This window comes from Tamandua tetradactyla, chromosome 8 (assembly GCF_023851605.1).
Source record: "Tamandua tetradactyla isolate mTamTet1 chromosome 8, mTamTet1.pri, whole genome shotgun sequence".
NCBI classification, from domain to species: Eukaryota; Metazoa; Chordata; class Mammalia; order Pilosa; family Myrmecophagidae; genus Tamandua; species Tamandua tetradactyla.
Genome location: NC_135334.1, coordinates 104,770,608 through 104,794,584, shown reverse-complemented (window position 1 = coordinate 104,794,584; position 23,977 = coordinate 104,770,608). Strand labels below are relative to the sequence as shown.

Below are 23,977 nucleotides of genomic sequence, written 5' to 3'. Positions count from 1 at the left end.
CAGGATTTTGATGATAAGAGCTTAAAGGAAAGGAAAGGAAGAGGAATCCAAGATGACTGCAGGTGGAGTGTAAGAAAACTGATGGGAGAAACAAGGGAGAGAAGATCATGAATTCCATTTTGAACATAACGTGCTTGAGAAGCAGTCATATTCTCAACAACTACAGGGTTATTAGCTATGCTGTTCCCGTAGATGTGTAAACTAACTACAGTGCAGGCAGCGCTTAAAATAAGAATATCATACAGAAAGAAAAAGCCTTCAAAGAAATGGGAAATTGACATGATGGTGGCTAGATGATGGTGATAATGGATAGGAGGAATGAAAGGGTGTAAAATGAAATGTGTTTCAGAAGAGAAAGGAAGAAGGAATTGTGGTCTATAAAATAAATATGAAGTTTATTGCTTATTTTTTTAAAATTGAGTCTTATTTCAACCATTACAGCATTTTTCTACATAATGACTACCATAGAAAATAAGTTATGATTCCATTTAATGTGATTTATTCATAACACTTCTATTGCATAAATGGATCTCCCTGAACAATAATAAGTCTACAAGTTGGCCTGTTTTATAATTCTATTAGATTGGAAGCTCCTTGAGGGATAAAGGTAATTCTATTTGGACTTCAGGATCATTAAATTTGATAATCCATAGTGCAGCACCGGGTTTCCAACTGAATACTAATAAAGAAAATCTGGCAAGGCAAAGTGTCACATAGTTATAAAATCTTTGAATCATCACAGCGGATATGCACAAAGTTATTTAGCACAGGTGTTTTCAAAGTTGAGACACATTTGGGGAATTAAATGTACTTGTGGTTCTTATACTCCTAGTTTGCCTAGTATGAGTCTGTGCTAATGTTAGTACAAAGAAGTATAACATTAAATGTTCCATATTTCTCAGTGACTCAGCTGCTGGGAATTTTTATAGGAGAGTCAAAACTTTCCAACATGCCTATCTTTATTTGGTAGCTTCTATGTTTATATCTCCTCATGTAAAGAAAATTCCAGAGAATTTTGAAGCACATATGGAAATCATAAGAATGATTCAAAGTACTATATACCATATATTACTTTGATATCTTTCCACCATGGAGAGAAGACACTCCCTTGTCTGTGTTCTTAATGTACACACCTGCTTTTGCATTTAGATGACTCTGTTACTATATCCACACCTATCTTCTTCATTACGTTGAGAGACATAGGCACAGAGACCATTTTTCATTCATTTTTATACTATGAATGTTTACTAAAATAGTGCCTGACATAGTAAGCATTCATTAAATTTTTCTTAAGTAAATGGATGAATTAATCAGTTTGATAATTTAAAATTGCATTATTATAAGTCCATTACAAACAATTCAGTAAGAACCCCCAAGAAAATTAATTAATTTTACAATTTACTGAAATGTGGGAGTTTGAATAAAGAATTTCCTGGTTACCTCATGGTTACCTCATGATTTTAATTTCCAAATACCATTTGGTTTGAATTTTCCTTTTAAAAATATCTTTCTGTATATGGGTTTCTTGCCTTCAACTCTTTGGACAAGAGGGATATGTTGAAAGTATTTATTTAATTATTTGAAACTGACAAATGTTGTAGAATCTCAGAATTCACTATCTTATATATCCTTTTTAGTTGTAAAGGATATGAGATGGACATACAGATTTTGAAGAAGATTTGATTCTATACTACGTGAGCCAAAGATGCATTGGGTGTCAAGGATGTCAGGTTTTTGTAACTCATTTTTCCCCAAAAACTATATCCAACCATCTCATCAAACATCTTGCCAAAACTAGAGAAAGAAAAACAGTTACTATGATTTCATAAAGAACAGAGGGAGTTTTCTCAGTATTGATATTTCCCTGAATAAATTTGACTGTTCATACACACAGCATGGGGATGAGGTCAAAATTGAGTTCTGTTCATTAAACCTTCATACAGCATCCATATGGGTAAGTTAGTTGCTAGGCAATGTGTTCTGCAAAGATGCAAGCCCTCTTGGAGCTCAGAATCCATTGGGAAAATCAGATGTGAATAATCACAATAAAAGCTGATCAGTACAACCTAATATGTTATTTCTCTGTGATTAAAATTAGTTCCTTAATTTCTGTGATCCTCAATTTACTCATTTAAAGAATGAGGGAAGTAATAGACCTAGTTTAGATGGTCATTATAAGAATTAAATAAGATAATGTATATAAAGCTCTCAACATAGTGCCTAGCATATTGAAGGCACTCAATACTGATACCTAGTATTAGTAATTATTTTTTTATGACACAGAGCAAAGAATAATAGACAAGTGAGTAATTTTTATATCTATTTGTAGAATTAAGGGTTTAGGGTTTAAATTAAAGAGAAATAATTTATGGAGGAAGTGCTTTAACTTTTTAAAAGATGAGCAGATCTTAGGAGATCTATATGGTAATTCCACTTACTAGTTACATTACACTATATAGTTTCCACAAAAACTTACTGAGACTCCACTTCTGACCTGTAAAATGAGGCTCATAATATACATCAGGTTTTATTGTGGGCTGTAATGATGATTTAATGAGATAATGTATGTGAGCGTATTGCCTGACATATAGCAAGCATTCAGAAAAAGAAAAAAGAAAAGTAGCAAGGATGAAGAGAAAGAGTAAAAAATGATTGCTAGAGTACTGTGTTGATTATCTATTGCTGTAAAATAAATCACCCCAAAACTCAGTGGCTTAACACATTTATTACTTCACAGTTTCTGTGGGTTAGGAATATAGGGGCAGCTTAGTTGGATCCTCTGGCTCAGGTTCTTGCACGAGAATGCAATCAAGGTGCTGGCTGGGTCTCTGCTTCTCTCAAGGCCCATCTGGAGAAGGAGCCACTTCCACAATCACTCAGATGGTTGTTGGCAAGATTTAGTCCCTCATGATTTGTTGGATTGAAGACTTCGGTTCCTCGCTGGCTGTTGGCTGGCGGCCACTCTTGGTTCCTTGTTAAGTGGACTTCATAGAACAGCTTACCAGACAGAGAGCAAGAAAGATGGAATTCACAGGCTTTTAAAACCAGTGGTATCTTATCATTTTTGCTATGTTCTATTTGTTAGAAGCAGGCCTGTAGATTTACCCCAAATATAAGGGGAGAAAATTACATAAGAGCTCAACACCAGGAGGCAGGGAGCACTGGGAGCCATTTTGGAATCAGCCTACCGCATGTATTGACACTGAGGATTGACATTTCTGAACACAGTACTGGCACTGGGACCATTCTGTCTGCATTCAAGTCCTAAATCTGTTGGTTATGAACTTTACCTTTCAGAATAAGTGACTTAACCTCTCTGTTCCTCAGTTTTTTCTCTTGAAGAGTAGTTGAAAATAATTTCCACAACATCAGAAGTACATACGTGTAAACTACTTAGAACAGTGCTCAAAACAAATAAATCCCAAGTAAATGTTAGCTCTTGTTGCTGTCATTGTGTTATTTGGAATCTGCTAAAAATGAGAAGCAAAATGCACCAAGTCATAGTGACTGAAAATAAAGGAAAGAATGACTCAAGCCATTCTATCTGCTCTCTCAATATATCTCCCCAAGGCATTTTGGGAAGAAACATTGCCTGGATTAGGGTGGCAGTTTGAAAGAAGCCCTAAAAAGTCAGGGAAAGCATTATGTTCTGTTGCATCAGCAAGTTACATGGGGGCACAGGAAAGCAGAACTTCCCCACTACCTGGTGATGAGATGAGCCATATCACCATCGGCAAAGGAGTGCTTTCTTTGCAATTCCCCTGAGGCAAGCACACAATTTCAGTCAAATATATCAAATCAGAATATCAGATCCTCCTACCTCCCTCCGTCCCAGAAGAGCAAATCTAGAAATATGGGAAAAGCAGTTCCAGTTTTTACAAATGATAAAAGCTGTTAATTTTGCAGTGAATTTTACACATGTATTTTTCACAACAGAGAAATCATGTTATTTCTAGCTCTTCTTTTTATTACTGGAAAGCCTCAGAATTGCAACCAGTGAAATAGTCCCCTTTTCTCTTGGGTGGTAATGAATTTCCCAGTGGAAAAAGAATAGTTTCATGCTCTCACTACATAATGACTCAAATATTTGGGCATGTGGCATAACATTTTTTAATTGTTTGATCAAGAAGATGTCATGATCCGTGCTTAAAAATTCAGGTATAGAATTTTTTTTTCTGCGCTTACAAGAAATTATATGCGAACTTTGAAATAAAATAACCTGATGCCTGGTTAAGTGAGGTCAGAGGGGCTAAGGAGTTTGACAAATTTACATACTTGTTGGACTAAAATGGATTAGTAGCACACGTAATGATAATGTCAATCAAACTCTGGGGCAGGCACGCTGCCACATTTTTTCCATCTCTATCTCACTTAAATCTTGCACCAAGTATTCCTACTACTTCGTTTACAGATGAAGATGCTTAGTCTGAGGAATTAATTTATCCATTCAATTAATATTTTTTGGTGCTTTATATGTGTCCCTCTGTGAGACGCTGGTTTAACTAATGAATACAACAAACCTGGTTTCTGCCTGTAAGGAGTTTATAGTAGTATAGAGGGAGATACAGAACAATCAAGTAAACAAATAAATATATCAATTCAGATGCTGATAGATGAAGGAAGCAATCAGAGTTCCGTGATCAAGACTAAAGGAAGAAAGAGGACAAAACTGAAATAGGTCTTTTGAAACAGTAATTCTTAACCTGACCCTGGAAGGATAAGTAGCCAGTTAGGAGAAGAGGGGCAATGGGTGTGTGATGGTTAAGTTCATTTGCCAATTTGGTCACATTATGGTGTCAGCTGTTTGATCAAGCAAGCACTACTCTGAGTATTACTGTGAAGATATGTTATGGTTTTAAATCATCAGTCAGTTGATTGCACCTATGGCTGATTACATCTACAATCAACAAAGGAGATAGCTTTCAGCAATGGGAGAAGTCTTATCCAAGAATTTGAAGGCCTGAAAGGGAGAACAGATCATTTCAGCAATCAGAAGGAAGGATTTCCATCTCTATGCTAGTCAGCATTTCCTGGGAATTTGTTGAAAATCTTCCCTTTTTGGAGTTCCCAGCTTTTGGCCTGCCCTATGGAATTTGGACTTGTACATACCACAGTTGTGGTATATTATAAACAAATACATAAATAAATGCATAATACATACTTTTAATATATAAATTATATAAATAAAACTCATAATATTTACATTCTATAGGTTTTGTTTCCCTGGAGAACCCCAACCAATACATATTATTTCAACAGAGGGAAAAGAGGGAGCAAAGGACCTAAGATAGGAAAGAATCTGACTGTTCAAAGAATTGGAAGAAGGCTGCTATAGATCAATTAACTCACGAGAAGTCACTGTGGCAATAAGCACAAGCAGGAATCACCCGCCCACCTGCCTGGTTCTAATATTCATGCTCTTTTCCCTTTGCCATGGTCCTAAGTGAACTAGGTGCTAAGAAAAGTGAGTAAAATATTATAGTCCTAACCCCCTGGACACATTAAACATCTTCTTTCTAAAACTTTTAAGAGGTAACAACCATCCCAACAGAAATCTTCACCTTTAAAATTGACCCCGACAAGGCAGAGAAGACAAAGGTCAATTGCATTATTTCCTCATGAACACAAGTTCCTGACATGTAAAGAATCAAAAGGGAGAATGGAGCTTCCTTCTCACATCTCAAAAGAAGACCACAGAGTTGCTTAAACAGCATCTTGATTTCCTGCCAAGCAGGGCCACCTCCTATTCTCCGAGGCAATGCCCAGTCAAGGTAATGCTGGTCCCCAAAGTCCATTTGGAGTTAAGACTCCATGCGTATATTCTCATTTATTTCTTGTACAACCTGAAAGGTCTGAATTGTAAAAATGTAGCTATTTGAAAAAAGTTCAGAGAAAGGAAGGTATTTACTTAAACTCACACAGAGTAAAATTTAAACTCATGCCTATTTTACTCAAGATTAGAGTTTTTATATTTTTTTCAGTATTGCTGCATTTTTTGAGATGTTAGGGAAAAGTGGCAGTTTGTAGAATGGATGGAGGAGGATTTCACCGCTTATTTGTGATCCACAAATAGCCTCTGGTTTAGCAGCGCAGTCATTGCGTAGAGTAACAAAAGTAGGTTAATAAAAACAGATTATATTCCACCTAATTGGACAGTCAACAGAATACACACACACACACACACACATTCATTGTGAGCATCATTATACCTGGGCAGCCACAGATAAGATGCAGAGACATAACATAGATAACCTGTGCTGTAACTTAGCATTTAAATAAAAGGCAACTTAAATTCCATTTGGTAAGCAAAGGCAAATATAACAAATCTCTTAGGACAGCCTCTGGGGTAGGGAAACAATCTGGCACCAAATGCAAACACCCCCATGCATCCCACATTAGTGTGTTGAGTCAAAATGCTGTAGGAATATAAATTCCTGCCCAGCGGACTCCGAAGCTGCCGTGCTTGCTTCACAGATCCTTCTGTGAAATGCTGTCTCAATTCTCCTTTGCTACACTAATGGGCAGATTGCCTTACAAGTACAAATCATTATCAAAATAGACCAGGGATTTGACAGTAGCTTTCATCAGCAATTTCAAATTCACCAGCTGAATGCTAAGGTAAAATGAATCAACCTGTTCTGAAAGCAGGTGAGCTGGGCTAAAAGTCAGCTTCTGGAAAAGGCAACTAAATGAAGCCTCCAGTCTTCCGAATTGAAGAAAAAAAAAAAAAAAAAGAACTGTTCAGTGTAAAATGATGTTACTTTTCTCCATTTCCCCAAGCAGGCTGTTCTTAAAATTTACATTTACTTTTATTTTCTTGCTCATTTAAATTATGCCAGAATATGAGTGTTGGATTTGAATATCCCTTAAAAAGTATAAAAGTTGCTGCATTACAGGAATGCCTAAGTGATCCTCAACAAGTAAAAAAAAAAGATTAAAAAAAGAGAAAACCTAGCCTTTTCTGAGTTCTAGAATGTAACAGGCACTGTCTTGTGAAATTTATATGTGATCCTGGATGTAAATGGGATGTTTCTGTGGTCTGAGCATTCTGCCTAAAGTTACACAGCTACAGATGGTTAGAGATAAGTACTGCTAAACTCTGAAGAGAGCAATGAAGGATGCATATTAAACTGTTCTCCTGAGTACACAAGAAGTGAACACACCAACACTTCAGCCTTTAGTTCACCCCTGCATCCAGCTCACCTGAAGTCAGAAGGAGGAGAAGTGACAGCGTAGCAGGGAATGTGTCCACTTCCCCTTCAATGGTAGGAGAAGAGTCTTCTCCACTGCCTTCCAGTGAAGAGAGGCAGAGTACCATGATAAAAACTCACAGACATCTACAGTGTCTGGAAGAAGAGGGCTGGATGCTTGCTGACCTTGAGAAACACTTAAGCCCACCTTAATGCTGTCATTAGTATGGGGAGAAATATCTTAGGATCTTGACATATATTCTCTAGAGTTTTGTTCTAAATAAAGAGCAGTACCTGCTTCCCACAGAAGATTTTGAAGGTGAGAAGATGACTTAAGATGCTTGGGATGAAGAGCAATAAAATGCTATTATTTGTCATGGCAAAAACAAATGTGTCTTTGTGGGCCAGGAGGACTCCACGGAAGATAACCAGTTTGAGCCTTATTATGGAGACTTCCCAAGGCAAAGGGGTCCTACCAATAAAGGGCCATGGGGTGAACTCCTGGGACAAAAGGTGAGCTGGCTAGTGGATTCAATAGGACAGGTATAGAACACTTCATTTGTTTCAGCAACTGCCCAGTGTGGAAGTCTCTGATGGGCCTTCAATGAGTTCACACATTTTGTGCATTATAAAAAACATGAGAATTTGAACATCTGCCAAAACAGAGGGAATGATAGTGTGAATCAAAATAAACCTCAAATAAGACTAGGTAAATAAAATTTATCTTTGATTCTTTTCCTCCTCTCCTCCTTAATCCTGAAGGATCTTGAAGATGAAGAAGGAAGGAGATAGAGAAAAAATGAAACAGTGAAGAATGTGAAAGGAGAGACCATACTACCTCCCCAATTCAGATGGAATGGAATTAAGACAAGTTTAAATTTTTTACTGATGTCTAGACCACACCTTTTAAATACCTCAAATGAGGTCTTACTGGCCCAAATAATATTTATTCCTATAAAAGTGATCTAAAGCCATAAAATTCTCCTTAGATGTTGTTGGAGTAAGGAGAGATCAACAGAGCATTTTTTTAAGTAGTGGTTGCAGGGAAATAAAATGGGCCACATTGTTTAGCCCTCCCAATAAACCAGGTGTCTTTTTTTTAAACTACAACATCCCTGCTGAGTAGGGCTGAGAGCAAATAAGCATCTCACACCAGATCTCATATTTAGTGATTACTCTGAGAATCACACTAAGTTCTGTCTGCTATCTCTGAAGACACTAGCTGTTACTCTGGACAGTAACCTGTAACATTCTGCCACGGTTCAGGGTTGGTGTTTGGCCCTGTTGGGTAGTCTTATTAATCGTTCAGTTTCCACGAAGTACCATCTCCTGAGTTAAGCTGCATAAAGAGGTTGGCAGGACATGACCTGAGCAGAGACATTTTCTCCCATTCTTGTCTCTTACTTCCAACACATGCCCACTGTTTTCACCCACAAACATCTAGAATGTATAAATTACAACTCTCTCTCTCCATCTCTTTCTGCCAATAAAAAATGTGTCAAATTTAAAATGTTAGTATGTTTTATAACAAAGTGTCCACATTTACTCTCTATATAATAAATAGCAAACCCTCAGAGAGTGCCCATTCTAGACTTTGTGAGAAGAGAAGAGAGTTTTGTGACAACAATATATGAGAATTTTCTACAACATGCCTCTGACCTTTATAGGGAGACAGGCATTTTTTGTAGTAATGAAATCCTTAGTCTCTGTTGACAGAAAAAGCATCCACAAATGACATTTTTTATCACATAGTAAATTGTCCCAAATGCAGCTAAGCTAGTCATACTTTTGTCAAATAGAAATCCCAGAATTGACCTTAAGCTTCCAAATAATTCTTTAAAATAAAATAAAGTGAAAACAGCAATGCCATCCTTGGCACATATCTAGCTTCACAGTATCTCCTCTGCGGTTCAAACACTAAAAGATGGTTTATGCCAAAATGGCTCCTTTGCCATGAACAGAAGCTCAATACTACAAATCCCATTTCTTTCATAAATCCCTTTATCACTTTCCATTGAAAAGAAGCCCATCTTTTTGCATCTTTCAACTGCATTTTTTAATATGGTTATTTATAATCACGTCTTAATGTCCCTGCTAAACTTCACCTTTCCTTTTGGAACAGGGACCTAAATGGCGGTGGTGATGGAAAAATAAGTTTTGGTTATATACTGAATAGATTCATTTTGAAGAGTAGGCTGTATTATTTTACTGGCTACTTGCTCTTTAGAAAATCAATGGGCCTCTCTGAACCTCACTTTGACCTATTCTTCTATAGGTTCATTGTAGCAAAATTTGGGGAGCTGCTCTGGTTTCCCTAACCATCCAATAACAAACTGCATTGACTTTACATGAGAATATCTTGCCTTTACCTTTTCTCTAGTTGGTATATATACTCTATGTAATATTGGTTTTATTTCTTTGTTGTTGCTGGATATGGAAAAAGACCCAAATATACCTTTCTGGGGGAGATACCAATTAAAACCTGGATTCTTCAGTAATCTGTGGCTTTGTGGCTTTGCTGGTGCTTATAAGACGGCATGGGTCCAAACAGAAAGTATCAGAGCTGATGGCTGGGTACAAAGGTCACTGAATTAGCAGCAGATGCCCAGTGTCAGGCCTACAACCCTATAATTGTTGGTCATTAGGATGATGGGATAGAGACACATTTCAAGAAGCCTGAAGAATGTTATAATAAAAGAGGCTATAGTTATTATTGTTTTGTGGCAAATAGAGTCTTCTCAGCTGGGCAAGGGTAATCGTTACCTTGGTTCCTATGGATCATGCAATTGTCAATAAAATCATGTAAAAGTCTCTGTGAGCCAAAGACATCTCTGCATTTCTTACCTGACCTCTGGGTTCCCAAAAGCCATGACTGCTGAAAAAGAGTGTTCTTGTATTAATCATCAGTGTAAGATATGTTTTTAAATATCGATTAACAGAGTATTGTTTGGTGAGGTGGTTGAACTAGCGTCTGATGACAATGCTTTGTAAACTAAGTGCTAGATGATTTTATAGGCAAGTGTTAAATTATTTGTTCCTGTTTCTCCCATAGTGCTTCATAGTTAGGATTACTTTAGTACATGTTAGATAAACGAGTAAACAGATATACACGAATACTGTTTACCTATTCCTTATGAAACCAACATTTCATACACCACAAAGGATCCCTCATCATTTGACCTAATTGCCTTAATTATCACTTCCTTGACCTCCTTGACTAGGTTGAGTTCCCATTTTATTTATTGTCATAGCAACCTGCACCTTTACTTGAAAGCACTTCACACAATTCTAATGATTTTTTCGATTATCAGTGTAATAATTGTCATTCCAACTAGATTGTATGCACTCTGAGTAGAAGAGTCACATTTATCTTATTTTGGCTAATAAAGTGCCAGTATATTGTTAAATATTTATTGAATGAATAAATACATGTACAGTTTGATCTTTGGCAAAGCAGTTCCAAAAGATATGGTTTTTTGCTTCTATTTTAGGGGTGGGGTCTTATTGATATTTGAAATTCAACTAATCCCTTTGTGTTTAACAAGGTGTCGTGTCATACCACATGAAGTCTCAGTAGGAGAAAAGTTAACCTTCCTAGCATGGCATACCAATCTTCATGACTGCCTCCTGAACTGCCCACTTCAAATTTTGGCTTCCTATTATGCATTCAATTTTCTAGCCGCCCCGAATTATTTATTGTTCCATGAACACTTCATACTTTTTGTACTTCTATCAACTACTTCAGATTCTTTGTGGAATGAGGAGTGTAAAAGAAAAAAATATAATGTTATTTAAATAAATCCTTCAGTGCCCTTGTTAGGCAGTTGCCTCTGCTTCCTCCTACCCACACCGCCTTTGCTGATCACTGAGATCCAGCTCAAATACCCTCTCTTTGGTGAAGCTTTTCCTGATATTCAGCCCACACCACCCCTGGAAAACCAGGCATAATGCATCATTTGCTTTTCCATGGTTCCATGACACTAAAATGCTTCTCTGTTTTATCACATCATATTATAGTTGTTCAGCTGTCACTTTCTTTCCCTAGCCTGAGGGACCCCTCAACCAGAAACATATTGTATCCAACTCAGCACAGTGATTGGCACATAATGGGCTATTTGGGGACCATCATCCACCCAGGACTAAAGCTCAAATATTGGTATTCATCCTCCCTTTTCTTTATCTTCACCCCTTTCAGCAAATCCTATCATTCTTCCTCCAGAAGAGACATTAACCTATCCACCCCTCTGCCTCCTCTGACTCTGCACTGGTCTGGTCTACCATTTTCTCTCCCTTGAAATACTTCAGTTGCCTCTCATCTTCCCGTGTCTACTCTTACTTATCCCTTTCAAACCAGTCTCCAAAACAGCCAGTCCACTCCTTTGCAAAATACAGTTTAGGTACTTGCCATTTTAATTAGAACAGAATACAAAAACTTCTTACTGCAGACTGAAAGCTTTGCATAATCTGACCCTTACCTATGGCCCCATTATCACCCATGCTCATTGTAGTCTGGTGGCACTGGCCTTCTGTGGACTCCTATAACATGCAGACTCTTCCCCTCTTAACAGCTTTTTTTAAATTTTTGTTCACTCTGCCAGAACTTCTTTTCCTCTGCTAATTTGCACCTTTGGATTCTTCTAATTTAAAACAACATACATAGGGCGGGCCGCGGTGGCTCAGCGGGCAAAAGTGCTTGCCTGCTATGCCGGAGGACCTCGGTTCGATTCCCGGCCCCAGCCCATGTAACAAAAACGGAGAAACAGAATACAATAAAACAAGAAAATGTTTAAAAATGTTTCCCTTTCTTCCTTCCTTCCTTCCTTCTATCCTTCCTTCCTTCTCTCTGTCTTTCCTTTAAAAAAAAAAAAAAAAAAAAAAACAACATACATAAAGGTAATCCCAGGGAAGAATTCTCAACCATCCCACCTAAAGTGGACCCCACTGTATAAAGACATGGGTTCTAGAGCAAGACTGCTGGAGTTTAAGCTTCAGGTCTGTCCCTGAATTACCGGGAGACTTTGGGCAAGTTACTTAATCTTTCAGGGCCTTAGTTTCTTCACGTGTAAAATGAAGGTGCTCATAGAAATATTCTAAGAAAAAATGTATTAATTTATTTAAAATACCTAGAATTCATACACATTTCTAAAACAGAGTACAGTATGTTTTGAAATAGTACTTGACACATTACACATGTTCAATGATTGTTAATGATTTTTATTATTTGTTATTGTTATTTTTTACCACTACATTCAATTCATGTCCATCACAGCATTGATCACAGGCTATAATTATTATTCTTTCTCACCGAATTGGTCTAACTGAACAGAACATTAATTTTTTTGTGTTTTTGTTTGACATGCCCAAACTTAGTTCACAAATATGACATCATATGATATGATAATAGATGCCTCTCATCTTTTTCACCATGATACCTTGCAGCCTTACACATCTTAGGAGTTTGATAAACATTTGTGAATGTATGAACAACTGTATGTAAACAAATGAACCCTGATATAACAAACAAATATTCCAACTTAGGCCCTTGTGTTAGTGATCTATAGCCACAAAGAAATATCACCAAAAACTTAGCAGCTTAAAACTACAAACATTTATTATCTTACAGTTTCAGTAGGTCAGGAGTCCAGATATAGTTTAGTTGGAGCTTCTGCTTCAGGATCTCATGTGGTAATCATCTAAGAATCAAATGGGGAAGGATCTGCTTCCAAGCCCACAAATCAAATCTAACAGCATATTAAAAGAATAAACATCAGGAAGGGCAAGGGTAGTTCAGTGATAGAATTCTCACCCACCATGTGGGAGAACCAGGTTCAATTCCCAGCCCATGCACCAAGCCCATCACCCCCCAAAAAATAATTCAATAAATGCTGCTGAAATAACAGGGAAGTAACATGGAAAAAGAATGAGATGTGACCCCCACCATACAGTATACAAAAATATATATATACACCATGATCACATGGTATTTTTTCCTGGTATACAAGGTTGATTCAATATCTGAAACTCAATTAAATGTAGAATATCACATTAATACACTGAAGGAAAAAAAAAAACAAAACACAATTGACATAGAAAAGGCATTCAAAAAAATCCAGTATCCTTTCTTGATTAAAAACACTTAGAACACTAATAATGGAAGGAAACTTCCTCAACATGATAAAGGGAATATATGAAAAGCCCACAGCCAACAACCTACTTAATGATGAAAGACTGAAAGTTATCCCTCTGAGATCAGGAACAAGACAAGGTTGCCCACTGTCACCACTGCTAGTCAGCATTGTATTGCATGTTCTTGCCAAAGCAATTAGACTAGAAAAAGAAATAAAAGGCATCCAAATTGGAAAGGAAGAAGCAAACTTTCCTTATTTGCAAATGATATGATCCTATACACAAATAAGCTGAAAAATACACATCAAAGCTCCTAGAGCTAATAAATGAATTCAGCAAAATGGCAGAGAAGATAAACACTCAAAAATCAATAATGTTTCTATACAGAAGCAATGAACAACCAAAAGAAGAAATTAAGAAAAAAAATTCAAATAAATCCAAAAAAAAATCCAAAATTATAATATTGAATATTTTAATTCAATAGCAATTAAAAGAATCAAATATCTAGGAATAAATCTAATGAAGGATGTAAAGGACTTATACATGGAAAACTACAGAACATTGCTAAAAGAAATCAAAGAAAGCCCAAATTAATGAAAAGGTCTTCCATGTTCTTAGATTAGAAGACTAAATACCATTAAGATAACAACCTTACCCAAAGCAATTAATAGATTCAACACAATCCCAATCAAAATTCCAACAACTTTCTCTGCAGAAATAGAAAAACCAATCATCAAATTTATACAGAAGGGTAAGGAACCCCAAATAGCTAAAGCATCTTGAAAAAGGAGAATGAAGTTAAAGGATTCACACTTTCTGATCTTAAAATTTACTACAAAGCCACAGTAATCAAAACAGTATGGTACTGGCACAAAAAGAGAAACAGACCAATGGAATACAATGGAAAGCTCAGATAGCAACCCTCACTTTTATGGTTAACTGATTTTTGACTAAGTTGCAAATGCTATTCAATTGGAAAAGAATACTCTTCTCAACAAATGGTGCTGGGAAAACTGGATCTTCATCTGTAAAAAAAAAAAAAAAAAGGAAAATGAAGGACCCCCTACCTCACATCACAGACAAAAATCAACTCAAAATGGATCAAAGACCTTAATATAAGAGCTCGAACAGTTAAACTTCTAGAATAAAAGGTAAGGAAGCATCTATGTCTCTATTATATGTGACACATACATACAATGGAATATTACTCAGCTGTAAAAAGGAGGTGCCAATACATGTGACAGCATGGATGAACTTTAAAAACATCTTGTTGAGTGACATATGCCAGACACAAAAGGATAAATATTATATTATCTCACTGTTTTGAATAAATTAGAATAAGCAAACTCACTAAGTCAGAATCCAGAATATAGTTTACCAGGGGACAGAGTTTAGATAGGAAATGGAAAATTAAGGCTTAAAATGTACAGGTCCCTATCTGGAATGATGGAAATGTTTTGGTAATGGATGGTGGTGATGGTAGCACAACAGTGTAAACACAATTAATGGCAATGAAATATATATCTTAATATGATTAAAAGGGGAAATGTAAGATTATATATATGACGAAAGAATAATTTTTTTTAATTCCATATGTGCTGATGTGAAACTGTCATATTCACCAGAAAATCTATGTTCTTTAATCTTGACTCAATATTGTTGGGTGGCATCTTTTTGATTAAGTTGTTTCCATGGAGATGTCACCTGTCCAATTGTGGGTGGGAACTTCTGATTAGGTGGTTTCCATGGAGATGTGTCTCCATCCATTCAAGATGGTGTTGTTTACTGGAGTCCTTTAAAAGGGAACTATTTTGGACAAAGCTTCAGAGCTGACACTGACAAGAGACCTTTGGAGATGCAGAAGGAAAACGTCCCTGGGGAAGTCTTTTGAATGAAAAGCTAGGAGAGAAAACTAGCAAATATCGCCGTGTGCCTTCCCAGCTGACAGAGTAATCCCAAAACATCACTGACCCTTTCTTGAGTCAAGGTATCTTTCTCTAGATGCCTTAGCTTGGATATTTACATTTCCTTTATAAAAGCTGACCCATTTCTGAGCCGGGCGTTAGCCTGCGAGTGCAGCAGAGGGTGTCGGCCGACTTGCGCGCGGGATCGAGTTGAGATCCTTTACATGACTAAACCTTGGTTTCTGCCAAGTTCTCTTACTTTTCCTGTTCCAAAAAACAAGACACCCCACCAATCCAGCCCAGGCCAGCAGTACAGGGTGGGAAGAATGGAAAGAGATATGATGAGACAAAATGAAACCATTGTTAATGTTTAACAAGTTACCATATGCAACTTGAAGTTGGCAGCTCATGAAATCCTCAGTCATCCTATGAAACTGCTCCATCTTACACATGAGGAAACAATGCTTGCAAGGTATAAAACCCCTTTCTCTAGACTTCTGGAGAAGATGGCGGCTTAGTAAGACGCACGGATCTTACTTCCTCCTCCAGAACAGCTACTAAGGGAGTAGAAACAATATAGAACAGCTCCAAGAGCCATGACAGAGATCAAAAAGACAGCATACCCCATCCTGGAATGGCTGACTGACTGAGAGAACCCGCTCCAGTGAGATCACCAAGGGGTGCGGGCTTTCCCAGGCCAGGGCGGCAAGCAGCCGGAGTCCCTCCCTTCCTCCTTCCCGGGCCAGCTGGGACAACTGGGCAGGCAGTCCCCTCAAGCGCGGCGGCAGGCGTCCCCCCCACGTGTGGCCCCCCGGACCAACTGGGAGAACTGGATAGGAGATCCCCAGGCCACGGAGAACGGTGACCGGGGTCCCTTTCAAACACGTGACTTCCTGGTCCGGCTGGGAACGGTGCACTCTCCCGGGCCGTGGCGGCTGGCGCTCTCCCACCACGCTTGGCGCCCCGGGCCGACTAGGAGATTTGGACGGGCGCTCTCCCGGGCTGCGGCGGCCGGCGACTCTCCCCGCGTTCGGATCCCTGGGCCAGCTGGCACTCTTCCAAGCCACTTCGGCTGGTGATCCTCCCCCCGGGGTGAGAGTTTTCCAAAGTTAAAGGACCCATAGCACCTTTTACTGGTGGGACTCGCAGACAAACGTGTACCACGAGCGCCACCTACTGGGCAGGATAAGAAAAACAGAACTCAGAGATTTCACAGAAAAATCTTTCAAACTGTTGGGTCCAACACCCAGGGAAATCTGACTAAATGCCGAGACGCCAGCAGAAGATAATGGATCATGCTCAGAAAATTGAAAATATGGCCCAGTCAAAACAACAAACCAATAGTTCAAATGAGATACAGGAGCTGAAACAACTAATGCTGAATATACGAACAGAAATGGAAAACCTCTTCAAAAACGAAATCGATAAATTGAGGGAGGACACGAAGAAGACATGGGCTGAACAAAAAGAAGAAATAGATAAACTGAAAAAACAAATCACAGAACTTATGGAAGTGAAGGATAAAGTAGAAAAGATGGAAAAATCAATGGATACCTACAATGATAGATTTAAAGAGACAGAAGATAGAATTAGTGATTTGGAGGATGGAACATCTGAATTCCAAAAAGAAACAGAAAGTATAGGGAAAAGAATGGAAAAATTTGAACAGGGGATCAGAGAACTGAAGGACAATTTGAACCGCACAAATATACGTGTTGTGGGTGTCCCAGAAGGAGAAGAGAAGGGAAAAGGAGGAGAAAAACTAATGGAAGAAATTATCACTGAAAATTTCCCAACTCTTATGAAAGAATTAAAATTACAGATCCAAGAACTACAGCGCACCCCAAAGAGATTAGACCCAAATAGGCGTTCTCCAAGACACTTACTAGTTAGAATGTCAGAGGTCAAAGAGAAAGAGAGGATCTTGAAAGCAGCAAGAGGAAAACAATCCATCACATACAAGGGAAACCCAATAAGACTATGTATAGATTTCTCAGCAGAAACCATGGAAGCTAGAAGACAGTGGGATGATATATTTAAATTACTAAAAGAGAAAAACTGCCAACCAAGACTCCTATATCCAGCAAAATTGTCCTTCAAAAATGAGGGAGAAATTAAAACATTCTCAGACAAAAAGTCACTGAGAGAATTTGTGACCAAGAGACCAGCTCTGCAAGAAATACTAAAGGGAGCACTAGAGTCAGATACGAAAAAACAGAAGAGAGAGGTATAGAGAAGAGTGTAGAAAGAAGGAAAGTCAGATATTATATATATATATAATACAAAAGGCAAAATCGTAGAGGAAAATAGTATCCAAACAGTAATAACACTAAATGTTAATGGACTGAATTCCCCAATCAAAAGACATAGACTGGCAGAATGGATTAAAAACAGGATCCTTTCATATGCTGTCTACAGGAAACACATCTTAGACCCAAAGATAAACATAGTTTGAAAGTGAAAGGTTGGGAAAAGACATTTCATGCAAATAACAACCAGAAAAGAGCAGGAGTGGCTATACTAATATCCAACAAATTAGAATTCAAATGTAAAACAGTTAAAAGAGACAAAGAAGGACACTATCTACTAATAAAAGGAACAATTAAACAAGAAGACATAACAATCATAAATATTTATGCACCAAACCAGAATGCCCCAAAATACGTGAGGAATACACTGCAAACACTGAAAAGGGAAATAGACACATATACCATAATAGTTGGAGACTTCAATTCACCACTCTCATCAATGGACAGAACATCTAGACAGAGGATCAATAAAGAAATAGAGAATCTGAATATTACTATAAATGAGCTAGACTTAACAGACATTTATAGGACATTACATCCCACAACAGCAGGATACACCTTTTTCTCAAGTGCTCATGGATCATTCTCAAAGATAGACCATATGCTGGGTCACAAAGCAAGTCTTAACAAATTAAAAAGATTGAAATAATACACAACACTTTCTTGGATCATAAAGGAACGAAGTTGGAAATCAATAATAGGTGGAGTGCCAGAAAATTCACAAATACGTGGAGGCTCAACACACTCTTAAACAACGAGTGGGTCAAAGAAAAAATTGCAAGAGAAATTAGTAAATACCTCGAGGCAAATGAAAACGAAAACACAACATATCAAAACTTATAGGACGCAGTGCTAAGAGGGAAATTTATTGCCGTAAATGCCTATATCAGAATAGAAGAAAAGGCAAAAATGTAGGAATTAACTGTCCACTTGGAAGAACTGGAGAAAGAACAGCAAACAAATCCCAAAGCAAGCAAAAGGAAAGAAATAACAAAGATCAGAGCAGAAATAAATGAAATTGAAAACATGAAAACAATAGAGGAAATCAATAAGACCAGAAGTTGGTTCTATGAGAAAATCAATAAGATTGATGGGCCCTTAGCAAGATTGACAAAAAGAAGAAGAACGAGGATGCAAATAAATAAGATCAGAAATGGAAGAGGAGACATAACTACTGACCTCACAGAAATAAAGGAGGTAATAACAGGATACTATGAACAACTTTACGCTAATAAATACAACAATTTAGAGGAAATGGACGGGTTCCTGGAAAGACATGAACAACCAACTTTGACTCAAGAAGACATAGATGACCTCAACAAACCAATCACAAGTAAAGAGATTGAATTAGTCATTCAAAAGCTTCCTAAAAAGAAAAGTCCAGGACCAGACGGCTTCACATGTGAATTCTATCAAACATTCCAGAAAGAATTAGTACCAACTCTCCTCAAACTCTTCAAAAAAATCGAAGTGGAGGGAAAACTACCTAATTCATTCTATGAAGCCAACATCACCCTCATACCAAAACCAGGCAAAGATATTACAAAAAAAGAAAACTACAGGCCAATCTCTCTAATGAACATAGATGCAAAATTCCTCAATAAAATTCTAGCAAATCGTATCCAACAACACATTAAAAGAATTATACATCATGACCAAGAAGGATTCATCCCAGGTATGCAAGGATGGTTCAACATAAGAAAATCAATTAATGTAATACACCATATCAACAAATCAAAGCAGAAAAATCACCTGATCATCTCAATTGATGCAGAGAAGGCATCTGACAAGATTCAACATCCTTTCCTGTTGAAAACACTTCAAAAGATAGGAATACAAGGGAACTTCCTTAAAATGATAGAGGGAATATACGAAAAACCCACAGCTAATATCATCCTCAATGGGGAAAAATTGAAAACTTTCTCCCTAAGATCAGGAACAAGACAAGGATGTCCATTATCACCACTATTATTCAACATTGTGTTGGAGGTTCTAGCCAGAGCAATTAGACAAGAAAAAGAAATACAAGGCTTCAAAATTGGAAAGGAAGAAGTAAAACTATCACTGTTTGCAGACGATATGATACCATATGTCGAAAACCTGGAAAAATCCACAACAAAACTACTAGAGCTAATAAATGAGTACAGCAATGTAGCAGGATACAAGATCAACATTCAAAAATCTGTATCATTTCTATACACTAGCAATGAACAAGCGGAGCGGGAAATCAAGAAACGAATCCCATTTACAATTGCAACTAAAAGAATAAAATACCTAGGAATAAATTTAACTAAAGAGACAAAAAACCTATATAAAAAAAACTACAAAAAACTGCTAAAAGAAATCACAGAAGACCTAAATAGATGGAAGGGCATACCGTGTTCATGGATTGGAAGACTAAATATAGTTAAGATGTCAATCCTACCTAAATTGATCTACAGATTCAATGCAATACCAATCAAAATCCCAACAACTTATTTTTCAGAAATAGAAAAACCAATAAGCAAATTTATCTGGAAGGGCAGGGTGCCCCGAATTGCTAAAAACATCTTGAGGGAAAAAAACGAAACTGGAGGTCTCGCACTGCCGGACTTTAAGGCATATTATGAAGCCACAGTGGTCAAAACAGCATGGTATTGGCATAAAGATAGATATATCGACCAATGGAATCGAATAGAGTGCTCAAATATAGACCCTCTCATCTATGGACATTTGATCTTTGATAAGGCAGTCAAGCCAATTCACCTGGGACAGAACAGTCTCTTCAATAAATGGTGCCTAGAGAACTGGATATCCATATGCAAAAGAATGAAAGACCCGTATCTCACACCCTATACAAAAGTTAACTCAAAATGGATCAAAGGTCTAAACATTAGGTCTAAGACCATAAAACAGTTAGAGGAAAATGTAGGGAGATATCTTATGAAACTTACAATTTGAGGCGGTTTTATGGACCTTAAACCTAAAGCAAGAGCACTGAAGAAGGAAATAAATAAATGGGAGCTCCTCAAAATTAAACATTTTTGTGCATCAAAGAACTTCATCTAGAAAGTAGAAAGACAGCCTACACAATGGGAGACAATATTTAGAAATGACATATCAGATAAAGGTCTAGTATCCAGAATTTATAAAGAGATTGTCCAACTCAACAACAAAAAAACAGCCAACCCAATTACAAAATGGGAAAAAGACTTGAACAGACACCTATCAGAAGAGGAAATACAAATGGCCAAAAGGCACATGAAGAGATGCTCAATGTGCCCGGCCATTAGAGAAATGCAAATCAAAACCACAATGAGATATCATCTCACACCCACCAGAATGGCCATTATCAACAAAACAGAAAATGACAAGTGCTGGAGAGGATGCAGAGAAAGAGGCACACTTATCCACTGTTGGTGGGAATGTCAAATGGTGCAACCACTGTGGAAGGCAGTTTGGCGCTTCCTCAAAAAGCTGAATATAGAATTGCCATACGACCCAGCAATACCATTGCTAGGTATCTACTCAAAGGACTTAAGGGCAAAGACACAAACGGACATTTGCACACCAATGTTTATAGCAGTGTTACTTACAATAGCAAAGAGATGGAAACAGCCAAAATGTCCATCAACAGACGAGTAGCTAAACAAACTGTGGTATATACATACAATGGAATATTATGCAGGTTTAAGACAGAATAAACTTATGAAGCATGTAATAACATGGATGGACCTAGAGAACATTAAGCTGAGTGAGTCTAGCCAAAAACTAAAGGACAAATACTGTATGGTCTCACTGATGTGAACCGACATTCGAGAATTAACTTGGAATATGTCATTGGTAACAGAGTCCAGCAGGAGTTAGAAACAGGGTAAGATAATGGGTGATTGGAGCTGAAGGGATACAGACTGTGCAACAGGACTAGATACAAAAACTCATAAATGAACAGCACAATAATACCTAATTGTAAAGTAATCATGTTTAAACACTGAATGAAGCCGAAAAAAAAAAAAAAAAAAGCTGACCCGTTTCTGATATATTGCATTCTGGCAGCTTTAGCAAACCAGAACACCATTGACTATACTATTCAATGAACCCTAAATTAAACTATGGACTTTAATTAATAATACAATTATTAAAATGTGCTTTCATCAATTATAACAAATATTCAACACCAATTGCAGGATGTTGGTAGTGGAGTGGTACATAGGAGTGTGACATTTTATTCATGATTTTTCTGTAAACCCACAACTTCTATAATATAAACAAATAATAAACAAATAAATAAATACAAAGTAGTCCCTAAATAACTGTTACAGTTGAGAGTATATGTTTGTTGAGGTAGAATACCAGATAAAGTGTGTGTAACTATATTTATGCACATATTTGGATTCTAATTAAAAGTTCTTAATTCATCTAGATATACTATGCTAAAATTCATGAATTTCTTCATTAATTACATCAACTCAATTTAAAAATCCAAACATTCCTTTCCTTTGTTCCCTGGCTACTTAGGGTGATATTTCCATTTTAAAAAATGGCTGAAACATAAAAATGTATATTTGATAACACATTGGGTTTAGAACAAGGAGCCCTGGATTCGAGTTCCAACTCTTCAACAAGCTATTGTGTAATTTTATCAAATTTCTCCTCTGAAAAGTGGAGAGGAAGGATTAAACTTGAAGAAAAATCTCAAAAGTCAGTTTTTGCTCTAAAAGCCAATGCTGTAGAACACTGATATATTCTAGTGATACTCAAACATCATCTCTTGAAATATATAAATATTTATGAGATTTAAAAAGGTGTCCTGCAAGCTCAGAAACACTTTTGTCATCAAATTATTAAAGCATACCTGATGTGGAATTAATGTTTGTTCTCCCCTCCCCAAAGCCATTCCAGTATAATTCAGCAGACAGTAATCAGCGTTTCCCTTATGAGTGGGCGCTTTCTTGTCATCTTCATTGAGGGGCATAAAAATGTGTGTGCATATAACAGCCATCTGAGAAACAAAAGTGCTCAAAATGCTTATTATTAACATATTATAAACAGTTCTATTTCATCCCCTAAAGAAAAGGAAACAGTTTTGCTTATGCAGTTATCATCGCCTCTAACCCAAAGCCAAATAGCAGAACTTGACATAAAGCCAGAAAAAATTAGTCCCACTAATTGAATGGCCTTTGATATATAAAAGAGCAGTGCTTGATGCTCAGTTTATAAATGAGAAAATTATATGTGCCACCTGTGAAGAGATGTAATCTATTTTTTACTCTTATAATATTTAAGCTGTATGTTCTGAAATGAAAGAAACCATTAATTGATACACAGTAATATAGCTCTTTCTCCAAAAAACTTATATGACTAGCAAATGAGACTAAAAAATACTTAAAAATCATAGTCTACTCTCAAGATATATACTGAAGATGAAATAATTTTGAGAAATGATCTCCCATTTAACTTAAGAACACTGCATTGAGGAGGTTTAAATAAATAGATTGTACTATTGTAAATGTGATTGACATCACTGAATTGAATATTTGAATGTAGTTAAAAGGGAAAAGTTTAGGTTCTATCTATGGAACCAGAGAAAAAAAACTTAAGTCCATAGGATTGTAAAACACAGTGAACCCAATGTAAACTATACATTATAGTTAATAGTACAATATTATATTATTTAATAAATTATAACAAAGGCAGCACTCTGTATATACTGCTCAACACTAAATATATGCATTTATAGTTAAGGTGATCAAACATCTAATTTGGCACCTCCTATTAAGAGCATCTCTTTTTGCCTCAAATGTGTCCTCTGTGGATGCTAAATTATATTGTCACCATATTTATAGTTGCCAAGGTCCTACATGACAATAGCTAGCAAAGTTTACAGTACATTCTTAGGCACTTATTTAACCTTCCCCCAAACTCTACTGAGTAGGTACTCCTGTTATTTCTTGAGATGTTAAGTAATTTATCCAAAGTCACACAACTAGTAAGCGGAAGATTGAGCATTCTAAATCAGGGAGTCTTAGCGCCATTATAGCACTATTAACTACTGCAATAACTTCGGTCAGGGCCTGTAGAAAGAGTATTAGTTACATGATTAAAGCTTCTTGTGTGTGAATTACCTCAGCCTACTTCAAGGGAAATAATTCCAGAACGCAGAGGTCTTTAAATAATCCCTTATAATTGCTCTCTACGTTCTCTACAAGTTCTCAGAGTCTATGAAATGGTCACTGCTGGTCCCCAAAGGGTTTGGATGGCCAAATTTCTTACTCCAAAAAGACAAAATGAATCTCCTATGAGTCTAGATGTTTTGACTAAATGATCACTTTTATGTTTTCCATTCCATTGAATCTATAATTAAACCACCCAGGAAAATAGTTCAAGATAATAATAAAAAATAATAATTTCATAAAGATACCATTGTTTTCAAGGATGAGACAGATGGTTATTGGAAAAACACTTGTTC

General features: G+C 37.0%; 1 protein-coding gene across 3 annotated transcripts in view; it reads right to left on the bottom strand.

Moving 5' to 3' along the window:
* Positions 1–2,715: 2,715 nt before the first annotated feature.
* LOC143643718 (uncharacterized) overlaps positions 2,716–23,977 on the bottom strand; it is a 181,238-nt gene continuing 159,976 nt past the window's right edge. For 2 of the 3 annotated variants that reach the window (XM_077112281.1, XM_077112282.1), the window contains exons 4-5: positions 22,364–22,510; positions 2,716–2,997 (exon numbers count right to left, since the gene is read on the bottom strand). In XM_077112281.1, coding sequence (XP_076968396.1) covers positions 2,809–2,997; positions 22,364–22,510 — 336 coding nt within the window. In that variant the 3' untranslated portion in view covers positions 2,716–2,808. The remainder of the gene's footprint in view (positions 2,998–22,363; positions 22,511–23,977) is intronic. The other variant, XR_013156347.1, reaches the window with a different exon arrangement.